General features: G+C 38.1%; 1 protein-coding gene across 3 annotated transcripts in view; it reads left to right on the top strand.

Moving 5' to 3' along the window:
* The window catches only part of CPLX1 (complexin 1), a 340,570-nt gene extending 328,666 nt beyond the window's left edge, over positions 1-11,904 (top strand). For all 3 annotated transcript variants that reach the window (XM_063914618.1, XM_063914619.1, XM_063914621.1), the window contains one exon: positions 9,269-11,904. In XM_063914618.1, the coding sequence (XP_063770688.1) occupies positions 9,269-9,466 (198 nt within the window). In that variant the 3' untranslated portion in view covers positions 9,467-11,904. The remainder of the gene's footprint in view (positions 1-9,268) is intronic.
* Positions 11,905-12,538: the final 634 nt, after the last annotated feature.

Below are 12,538 nucleotides of genomic sequence, written 5' to 3'. Positions count from 1 at the left end.
CACCCCCGGCACCCCCGCCACATCCACAACATCCCCGCACCAGCCCCTCTCCCACCTGTGACACCCCTGCCCCTCCCCCACTTGCAGTGCCTCCGGACCCCTCCCCCATCTGTAGCCCCCACTCCTCTGCCCCTCCCCCACCCGCAAAACCTCCCGACCATTCCCCATCTGCCCCCCCCTTCGATTCCACCCTCCTAGCATCTACCCCCCCTCAGCATCTACAGACACTCTCCCCCATCCGCAGTCCCCCCCGCACCCGCTACATTCTGTACATCGTGCCCTGCAGGTGCTGTTCACGCCGTCGCAAGGGGCTGCGCCTCCTTCACCATCGCATGCCCTTTCATTGTGCAATATTTAACCACTAGCAGAGGAATGCAGGTAATACTCGATATAATACAAATATTGAACCCCAGAAAGGCATGCAAGTATTAAGGGGGCGTAGCCCCTTGCGACGGTGTGAAGAGCGCCCGTAGGGCGCGATGAAGCACCTAGTTTATATTCATATTCTTTCTTTCATTGTATCTGCATTTAAAATGCATTTTAATCATAATGTCTCATGAGAACCTAATAGTTATTTTTGTATATAATGTATAACCCATTAAGGTATTCCAAGTGCCATTACTCTACTCATTTACATCAGTGATATACAGTGGTTCATGTGAGGAAAGTAGGCAGGAAGATTGCATAAGAAATGATTTGCTGATGTTGCTAAAGTAAGAGCAGTGTGGAATGCTCTGCTGCCTTCATATGTCAGTTCTTTATCTAGACTGGCTAACTATGGTTACTCCTGGTGCCGGCCTGCTTGTCCTTTCTGTGCATAGCAATAGTATATAATGCATATAAAGTCAATTGTTGACTAAGGAGATGAGCCAGCCTTAAAATACTAACCGATATTACCAATAATAATTATAATACAACAAACCACTTACAAGGCATTCTATAATAGAATATGTCAGCAAGTCAATGGCATACACAGAATGAACCATAGGGGGTAAATTTACTAAGATGGGAGTTCTATTTAAGTTGGGATGTTGCGCATAGCAACCAGTCAGATTCCAGGTATTATCTTCTATAAGGTGCTAGATAAATAAGAAGTAGAATCTGATTGGTTGCCATGGGCAACATCCCATCTTAAATAGAACTGCCATCTTAGTAAATTTACCTCTAAATCTCAAGTGAGGCAGACATCTTTTTCCTCACTCTTTATTTATTCAGTATTTTTAACACGCGATAATGCAAATTACAGTATATATAATGCATGTCAATTACAGATGATCTTACACAGTCCATATTATTTATGTAACATTAATGTATAAGCATCAAATGTCAGGCGAGCTCAGGTATGACAGAAACCTCCCCCAGGGTTTTAATTACAGTGAATCAAATATGTTTTTGTGGTGAAGCAGGAGTTAGTTTACTTGGAGTAAAGCACAGCTAGAGAAAATTTGTAGATGATGTGTTTAGAAATTGTCTGTTATTGAAGGCAGTGGCATCCAAAGGGGGGGGGGAGAGGGTACAAATTACCTGGACCCAGGTCTGATGGAGGGGCCCAGTTGGGGCCTTTGTCTCCCCCTCCCCTTATCTGGACACAGCAGTTGCTTTTTTTTTTCTCAGCCCAGCACACATACAATTGTTTCTGTATTTTTTTATAAGGGTGCATGGCCATGCTTCTTGTGATTAGGCCATGCTCCCTAAAACGTTCCTGGGCTCAGCCAGGATCCCTACTGCCCTGGATGGGAGGCATGCCATACTCCTGTAAGAGGGTGCTTCTCATGTGCTAGACACTCCCCCAAAGAGGTGTGGCCATGCCCCCAGCATGCTGTGGTCACACCCCCTCCAGGGAGGGCAGAGGGGGGGCAGGAGGTTGTTGTACAGGGGCCCAGGATTTCTCTTGGCAGCCCTGATTGAAGGGGGATGGGGGCAGTTTTGTCCTTCCGTGTAGATCCAGGGAGTACAGACCTGGGTACAGGGATCCAGCCTGTCATGTGATAGGCCACATGCATTTTTTAAAATGTTGATATAGAAAGGAGAAGGCTCTTATAGCTTTAAGTGGGATACAACTGACTGCTGCCAATAAATGCAAGGTCAACTTTATACAGTGTTTGGATTGATTTTTAGTATAAGATAAAAGTCCATGGGTCTTTAGGTATAGAAGCCAATTTGCTAGATTTACTTTTTTTTATAGGGTTTAACTGTTATAGAGGTGTTATCTATCTTAAGACAAGGCCACCATTTATGGGAAAGAATTCCAATGTGACCACATGCCAGAAGCAGCCTAGATAATGTGTACTATACATTTTGTGAAGTTTGTTGCTTTTCATTTATTATTAATGAGACATACTGTAGGGATTAGCACTGCAGACTATAAAAAAGTACTGACATATTTAGCATCATGGCATAGACCTGATAATTGTAATTTTTTATCACAGGTATTTACAGCACTTAAAAGTTATACATCGGCCAGATGTACAGTATTAAAAAACACCCGCAGGGACAGGAGCTCGACTAGGAGCATGTATTAGCATTATTAAAGAAGTAATCGCAAATGCAAAACGCTTCACTTCTCCTTCAGCGCTACTGCACATGTGTGATCTGCTGACCATGCATGTACGAGTGTTGAGTACCGGGAGGGGATGCTATTGATCGATCTCCCTGTATCTCTTGCGATCTGGTCCCCCGCATTGTTATCATCCCCCGCTGTCGACTGTGTAAGCAGCACAATTTGGACATATTATCCAAAACTGCATGTACGGGCGGACGCGGCATGACATCACTGGACAATATCATCCAGTGTCTATGCACTATATTGGCAACCTGGGAGGGTAGGGAAAACACTAGATGATATCGCTCACGGCAGCCCCCATTGGTCTTAATGGAGGATGATCACCTATGCTATTTATGGAGAAAAGAAAGACTTCTCTTCCCCAAACGTTTCTCCATAGGACAACACCATTTCTATGGAGCATTCACCTCCAGCACACAGGACAGACCACATGGATACTTTATATTGAGGATAATCAAATGTAATATCTGAAGGTTTTAACAAACTTTGCATATAAAAAGTTGGGAGTTGATTTACACTGCATTGCCAAGTGTTGACCCCTGATGAAGTCTTTTAATAGACAAAATGTGTTGTGCATATGCGAATGGTGCATATCACTCTGTTTAAAAACCGCAAGGATACAAGTACCATCTAGAACAATGATATATGTTATGTCTTGGTAATGTATTTTGATCTTTGGATTTTAACAAATGTATAATATGAATATATTATATGGTCATTTGATGGGACATATTATATAGAGATATATCAGAATCCAAATCGATTGGTGCAATATTGCTGAAATCCTGATTTATAGGATAATTGCTAAAAAGTGCTTTACTGTAGAGCACAGCACCCTTTTGATCACTATATATATATATATATATATATATATATACACATAAAGATGTAATTTAATTCTCTTTAATACAGATTTGTTTTATGCCAAGTCACTCTAGAGTGCCACTATTCTTTTGCACTATATATAGATAGATAGATAGATAGATAGATAGATAGATAGATAGATAGATGTACAGCAAGTGGCCCAGCACTCCCTGTAATTGGCTGTAACTGTGCCCTCCAGCTAGGATAAGTAGAAAAACACAGTGTGCGACACTCTTGGCTATTCAGTAAGGCTCAAACACCGGCCACGTAAAGTATCAATGCTTCAATTCATATAAATTGTCATCAAGTTATCAAAATGAAGCTTTAGTCATTTTTTTCAGAAATCTTTCTATGGAAAAGAGTAAAACACAAACTGAGCATGTATTCTCTGCCATTCTTATTGCTCTTACATATAATTTTCATGTTACTCTTTTACTGTCTGAATGATTATTTCAGGTGGCTTAACCCAGCACCATAGCAATCCCTATGACAGTTGAAAGTTTATTAAATTAATGCTTGACAATTGGAATTGCTTGGAAGATAGTTTAGAAAACATGTTAAAAGAAAAGCTGCCAAAACTTAGGATCATATACAAGTATAAATAGTATATAAAGCATAATTTCTCTAGACTGAAAGGTTTCATCACTGTAGCAATGTAATGTATGCTTTAACAGGCAGTATGATCAGAAATGACAAAGGTATGGCATTGACTAGTCAGGCAGTCTCTGTGATGTATGCAGTATTCTCTCAGGTCAACATTCAGGATCTACAGTATTATATTCACAAGTTTATAATAACACTTTTATGACCACAGCCATCGTATAGCTTTGTGAGCAGACTTCATATTAAAGAGAATTATTATTGGGAATAACTTATTTTGTAGTTAAACTTGGTGAAACCATATAGTTTTTGGAGTATAAATGTACTTTTTTGGCATAGTCATGTACATTTTATGTTTATTATTCTATGGTCACTATATAAGGAAAGCCAAGCAAATTCTAAAACAATAACACGTTTCATGATTGGAGCAAAGTCAGATATTTTCCAAAAAAAGGGTAACTACTGTATATTGCTCTTGAAAGTATAGGGATGCCAAATATAGGCACTTTAGTCATAAGACTTTATCATTTAATTTCTTTTAATATTTCTTACTACTGTTTTTATGTTTATATACTGTATATTATGCTTTTTGTTTATGGATTTGATTTTTACAAACTTTTTTAAACTTCTTTTTCATAGACCAAAGATGCAGTGAGATTTGCAGTATATTAATCCAGCTGTGGATGTTTCACTTCTGTTTTAGGAACACAGTGTTCATGTTGAAGGGTGTATGTTACTGAACTTGTGCCCGAGAGCTGTATGAAACAACTTAATGGAAAAGATTTTTATGGGGCGTTTGACATATTATCTCTAGTAAGGTATCTAAGAGGGATATTTATCAAAGCACGGAGAGAGATAAAGTGGAGAGAAATAAAGCACTAACCAATCAGCTCGTAACTGTCATTTATAGAACACAGCCTGTAAGATAGAAGCTGATAGGTTAGTACTTTATATCTTTCCACGTTATCTCTCTCCATGCTTTGATAAATATCCCCCTAACACTTTACAATTACATCATTTTCTAATTAGTTATATTAATATTTAGCATTTTGGGGGTCATTTCGTGTTGATCGCTCGCTACCAGTTTTTAGCAGCCGTGCAAACGCTATGCCGCCTCCCACTGGAGTGTATTTTAGCTTAGCAGAAGTGCGAATGAAAGGATCGCACGGCAGCTACTAAAATATTTTGTGTAGTTTTAGACTAGCTGCAGACCTACTCAGTGCTTGCGATCACTTCAGAATGTTCAGTTCCTGGTTTGACGTCACAAATACGCCCTGCGTTCGGCCAGCCATGCCTGTGATTTTCCTGGCACGCCTGCGTTTTTTCACACACTCCCTGAAAACGGTCAGTTGACACCCAAAAATGCCCACTTCCTGTGAATCACTCTGCGGTCAGCAGTGCGACTGAAAAGCTTCGCTAGTCCTTGTGCTAAACTACATCGTCCGTTGTGAAAGTACGTAGCGCGTGCGCATTGCGCCGCATAAGCATGCGCAGAAGTGCCCTTTTTTATTGCATCATCGCTGCACAGCGAACATTTTCAGCTAGCGATCAACTCAGAATGACCCCCTTTGTCTCTGACCTACTGTACTTGTGTGCAAGAGCCCACGGCAGGCAGCAATTACTTTTACTACAGATGTAGCCACGCTGATCTTACTGTATGGCGTGTAGTGTGAAAATAACAGTTGCATTGTGTATGCCCACGCCTGGCCACAGGGTGGCATGTTCAGTCGCAGGGTGGCGTATGCAGTCGCAGTGTAAAGAATTGAGTATCCGGCGAGTGCAGTACTTTTATTCGTCCATCAGGTGTCACTTGTGAAAACTACCATTGCACACGCGTAAAGTTTCCAGTGTAATGTAAAATGATGCTTGTTGTTTAATATCTACTTTTTTTTTAGATACTTTTTTATATTCATCGCATGCCTAACAATGTGCCATGGCCATGGTTTTGCAATTCTGACAAAGATGTGCGGAAGAGATGCAGTGATACTGTAGTATGCCTTACAAATAAACGGTGGTCTGCAGGGAACCATCCATGATACTGTCATCACTTTACATAAATCATGACATAAAAAAGACCATTCTATCAAGAGCTGAGTGTGTGTTTATTGCCGCAAGCAAATAAGCAGTTACAGTACTTTTGCTTATACAGTATGTGGCTGGTGCGCTCGCGTTCACTTACAGGGCTAGATGTGCTAAGCCTTGAAAAGTAATAAATGTCACAGTGAAAAAGTGCCAGCCAACCAGCTCCTAACTGTCATTTTCAAACTCAGCCTATAACGTGGCAGTTAGAAGCTGATTGGCTGGCACTTTATCACAGTGAAATGTATCACTTTTAAAGGCTTAGTACATCTGGCCCACAGTGACTACTGGTAAAAAAATAAAATACAAAAAATAAAAAGCATCAAAATCCTGTTTAGTCTTGGCAACAAAGTAATCATTACAAGCAGCGGCCCTGGAGGCCTCCATTTATTCACAGTATAAGACGTGCGTCTCTGCCTCACTTCACTGCCAAAATTGCAAGGACTGTGAGCACATCATGCTGTACAGTAAATGGCAGTGTTTGCACGTTTATACTGTAGGCAGACTCCCCACACCCCCTGTGAGATTTGTGATGAATGACTCATGCTGGCTTTGATTTTGGGGGAAGGAACCCAGAGAGCACAACAAGGTCAGTTTTTCCTACGAGCAGACAGACCATTTTCCGTGTGTAATAAAATGATATTATAAATAAATCTGCAGTATAATATCAATACCAACAGAATTCTAAATAGTTTTATAAAAAAATACAAAAATACAAAAAAAAAAAAATCTACCTTTTCCAGGAATCAGATTTTGGTGTCTGTACTAATTAGATGAATGATAATTATAGGGATCATGTACAGCTCATTTTTATTCATTTATACAAATTGGAATTATTCCAGTTGTACATCCATTCCCATTCAGACTGGGATGCGTGTTGTGCTTCTGTCTGGCAGAGATGTGGAGGAGGATTTTAAGCATGGCCAGTACAGTATGGGTGTGTTCACCTCAAAAAAGTCCCATGCTAACCACAATACAGCTGCACATGCACCTGTTAGGAAATGGACCTCTTGCAGGAGCCTGCTCATTGGTGCAAAATGCAAACTAATCTTTGGCTGCTTCTGATTGGCTGAATGTAGCTGCGTCTCTCCCACTATAATATTACTGTTCAGATGTGGTTGATGCAATCTATTTGCATTATTACAGTGATATTTGCAATATTTTGACACCAATAGAGCATGTTTCCATTTAATCTTTTAAAGTGGTTCTATATTTAGGGTTGGCACTCACTATGTTCACTGTGAGTATGTCCACATGATAGTGTCGGTGTCGGGAATCCAACACTGGTATAATCCTACTTAGAGTTTTTTCACTGTGTGGGTGTTAGAACTTTATACATGCCCAGAAGCAGCAAGTTTAAAGCGATAACACCCAAAGGGTAAAAATGCTGTAAGTAGCATTACACCCATTCCACGAATCTGATGCTGTCATTGTGGGTAGGATGAATAATCCTTGGATTTGATGACTCAAAATGCCTGCCACATCTTAGTATTTTATTCATGGTTGCTGTATTTTATCCAAATCTATTCCTCTGTATTATGTCTATGCTATCTGTGAAACACCATGAGTGCTATTCTAGATAAGTGCTATGATGATGATAATAATAATAATAATAATAATAATAATAATAATAATCATATTGTCAACATTCTATTATTATGTTGACATACTCACTATTCACATAGTGAGTGTAAACCATCTGACTGTATCCCCTTTTAAAGGAGAAGGTGATGGATGTGTGTATTTATTTGAACTTAAGTCGTACGTTCAGTTTATCCTTGTGCCCTGTTCTAATTTCCTTTATCATGGTAAATGTGACTTTATTACTTATTAATAACACTGTCCATGATGTACTATATTGTGTATGAATTGTGTTCTATAGATTTAGCATTTGCTGCTACCTTTATGAAGTAACACTCCTGGCATAAACCAGGTGCATAGACAGTACTACTGTTGTCTCAATGAGTAAAGGTTGTGCATATGCTCCTCTTGCTGAGATTAATACAATTTGTGAATATGGACAATTTTGCAAGCTAAGCAAAATGCTACTTTTTTCAAGAAATTTAGTTGCAAAATTTAATCCAACTCATAAGGAGCCCATTTGGGTTATTAATATGTTCCATGTTTTACAGATTAAAAATCAAATCTAAAGTTTAAAAAAAAAATATTCTGCATAAAATGTCATTAACTACAATTGTGTCAGTTTTCTACAAGTAACGCTTCACTGAAAAATATGTGTTTGCTCAATATATATTGTATTTCATTGACAATTGTATACTAACCTGATGGCCACTTCTCTCCTTTATTCAACTGCATTCTTGATACAGTTTGTACAATGTTCTGGCGCTGGTACAGAAACATCTTCCATCCATATAAATTGTGTTCTTCAAAGCTTCAAAAGGCATTGTTCCTTAGCATGAATACATAACATAAATGATATATTGGATTAATCACTGATACAAAACTATTTTGTGCTTTGTCAAAATGTAAGAAACAATTGTTATCTGTTTATGCAGCTATTTATCTGTTCTGGCTCAACTCACAGTCCATAGAAACCCTTTATTTTAACTGTTTTCACTGGAAATCCATAATGGGTTCTAATAGAAGATAAGCCGACCTTTGACTTTATTTCTAAAAAGGTCACTTGTGTACAATGTATTTTCTATCATTTAAAATTGGCTAGATAATATTTGTGTTGTACAGTACATTAACTGACTCTAAAGCCCAGTACACACCTACAGTATACATTAATTGAGCCGATCACCCGATATAATCTGATCTGTCCAATAACTGAATAAGTATGTATGCCGATAAATGACTTAAAATGCTCCTTTATACAGTTGCATTTTTGAGCTGCTTAAAATTTAAGATGCCCGACCTCCTGATCCATTGAAGTATGTACAAACTGAGCTCAGTGTTTACTGGGTACATACTGATTGGATAAGTGCTCCGAGGATTGGAGCATTTATCTGGTCTGCAGAAAGACCTGTAGAATGTGACCTAGGTTAAAGGCTCTGCTCTTCAGGGGGCCTGGGGTTGTATTGTAATAATAACAGTTACACACATCAAACAATCTATTAAATGAATACAAGATATATTATTTAATAAATTGTTACTGTACAGTATATATTTCAAGTCTTTATTTTTTCCCCCCCCCCCCAGTATGGCATAAAGAAGAAAGAAGAAAAAGAAGCTGAAGCACAAGCTGCCATGGAAGCAACATCTGAAGGGAGTTTGACGCGTCCAAAGAAAGCAATACCTGCTGGCTGTGGGGATGAGGACGAGGAAGAGGAAGAAAGCATTCTAGATACAGTTATTAAATATCTACCGGGTCCTCTTCAAGATATGTTCAAGAAATAAAACACAGTAGACTGTCAGACTGTTTAAAAATAAACAGAAAAGCAATGGATTCCCCCTTGTTTAGTGGGAGAATTCAGTATTGCCACATGCTACCCTCCCTCCCGTCTCTAAACCTTTGCTCACTCTAGTCCCTCCACTTTCTTTTCTTCTTTCCTTTTGTACATAGTTACATACAGTAGACACTTCTCAAAGGATGTCAAGATTATGAGCTGCAGTCTACGCAATTTTATTATAAGCCATAGTACAATTGTATGTTCAATCTCGGCAGTTGTGTACACAATCAACATTATACTTTTCAATCATGTAAATTCATTATTATCCAGTGAGAGTAAGTGGGTTGCTGTTGATGTGATACACAGTTTCTGGACAGCTTGTAAATTATCAATATTCATTTGTTTCCGAAAGGCTAAATGACAAACAAAGAGGCAACTTATCGTTAGGATGTAAGTGAAGTGTAGTCTCCATCTCATGTCTATGTGACAGTAAGAGAAAATTCAGAAAATGAACCATGTAGAGCTCCTATGCTTGGGACTTCATAATGAACTGTAGAAAAGCCACGTATATAATATAATGACTATACATTAAAGACAGACACCCTTTTCTATTTAATCCAAAATAACGATGCAGGAGCTTATAAAGAAATATTTAAAGTGCTGTCTTTTTAGTTTAATAGAAAATGTACTTTTAATATCGTGGTTACTCAATTTATTTTCTAATAAAGTTTCCTTTAAGTTGGTAATTGCTAGAGGTGATTGAGATAGCACAAAGCTCCAAATTATTTGTACCATGATTAACATTTCAATAGTCACTAATCCCGTATTTTTCAAATTTGTCCATGTGCTGCATCTTAATTTGCAAATAACAATGCTGAGTGCTTCACTGGCAAACAGAAGATAGCAGGGATTCCAGCTTTGGAAGGATTTATGGCCGCACATATTGAATGTATACTGTGTCACTGGATGAAATCTACATTTTACATTGAGTAATAATTTCATACCCTTAGTGTTTGCACATGACATTTCTATATGGAGTTCTTGGAATAAATCAGAAAACTGGAAATCGTGAAAAACAAATACTTTCATGGCCAAGTTCTACCAGCAAATGGTGTTGTGTTTTGAATCCATGTAATCAGCTCCCAGTGAATTTAAAGTGTAATTTACAGAGGATCTAGGAGTTATGAACGAGGATGTAAAATATATTGATGCATTTAATTTAATGAAAAACTGCAGAAGTTAAACAATTCAATAACTAAAATAATGAATGACATTAGAGCCTGATTCACCTCACACAATATAACACTCATTAACACTCAGTGCGTGCCAACATACAAAACACAAGCCCAAAACCCTAATTCACTATAAGCTGGCAATTAAAGTACTGTAGCTTACAATGTTGTGTCCGCAAATTATATAAATGCACTTTTCAACATTTTAATAAGCTGCAAAAGCATTAACTTTGGTAAATGTTACTATTTTTATGTATTAATCTCATTTATTTATTTAACAAATGTAACATGAGGCTTTAATGCAAGACCAAAGAGAAGCCTGGTTCATTTGTTTAATTAATGCTGAATATCTCTGTCACCCTTCATTGCTTTCTGTCCATAAATGTGTTTAATCTCAGGTAATTGAGGTAGTCTTTTGTAATTTTCTTTGTCTACTAATTAGGAAGGGGCGCATCACATTAAACAAGGCCTAAGGTTCTACCAACGATTGAGTGCTAGATTTGCAATCTCTTCTGTTTCACAGTAAGAAAAAAGTGGAATCATCACCCTATAATTGTTTTTTATTAGAGGGAAAAGACTTTTTATTTTATTTATTTCTCTGTTTATTTTTTCATAAATGACATCTACCTTTAGACAAAGCCATATAAAAACAGACTGCAATATTAATTTTGAATGCTACTATGTGTAAACGAGAATAGCTCACATGTTAATTTGCACTGGAGTTTCTCAGTCTATGTTTAGTGTGTGTTAGTTTAGTGTTTTCCCCTTCTGTGTCAGAGTAACACATATCAATGCTGCTCTCATGTCTCTTTTGACAAGCTTACTGATATACCGTTGTCATGTAACGTTACAGATTTGCTGTTGTGAACTAAGTGTACTGTCTTCTGTGTATGCTACGTTAATATGTGTTTCCTCTCTATGTTCGTAAAATGTTTAGGTAACAGTCTTTTAAAAATGTTTTCACATATAGATTTATCCGCTCAGCCATAATTTTGTGATTAGCTGAATCATTTTGTAATTTAAAGGCTCACATACTCAGATCAGATGCATGCTTCAATCTCCTCAGTGACACGAGGAAGATGTAGAGACTTTGTGAATGTATATCTCATTTGTATTTTGCCTGCTACTCCTCATTGCATGATCTCAGTTCAACTGTTCTTTTAAAAGTGGAATCACAGCCAATAAAAAATAAAGTGATTTCATGTTTTTCTTACACTGTTTTCAATTATTTTATTTGTTAGAAAAACAAGATGTGAGTTTATTCATTGTAGTGTACTTTTTTGAATGTGCACAAATTCCACGTATTAAGATTTGATTTAAAAAGTGAATCATTGACCTCTAATATTGGGATTGGAACCTTGGTTGATATCCAGCTTCACAGATGAGAAGCCGTTACACAAATTCCTGGCCCTATAGCATTATTGGCAGAATAACATTCAGTGTTACTGCATCTGTTGACCTATGCGTACATGAAATGTTGGCACAATCTACATTTTCCTTTCCTGCATTAAGCATTGAACATTAGAAATCCTCTATAAATACCTAATTTCATCTGGATTAATCTGGCAATGGGAGCAGGTAATTCATGTTTTAAATGGAACTTAATGTTAAAAAGGACCTTTGAAAGTGATTTTTCAACCCCTCAGCAATCAGCCATAACACTATGGGGGTTACCCAGCAATTTACCCTTTATCAGCGCCAATGTACATGTGCATGTCCTTCCTGCACGTACATGCCCGGTCAGTGCGATCGGATCACATTGGCTGTGAATGCCTCTGCAGCCAGGCTGTGAAGACAGGGGGTCGCCCACAGTTGCTGTGACTGCAATTGAATTGCAGTCTCAGCTG

The sequence above is a fragment of the Pseudophryne corroboree genome, chromosome 1 (assembly GCF_028390025.1).
Source record: "Pseudophryne corroboree isolate aPseCor3 chromosome 1, aPseCor3.hap2, whole genome shotgun sequence".
Lineage (NCBI taxonomy): Eukaryota > Metazoa > Chordata > Amphibia > Anura > Myobatrachidae > Pseudophryne > Pseudophryne corroboree.
Note: the sequence above shows the minus strand (reverse complement) of the source record. Positions and strands in the feature narration are given on the sequence as shown.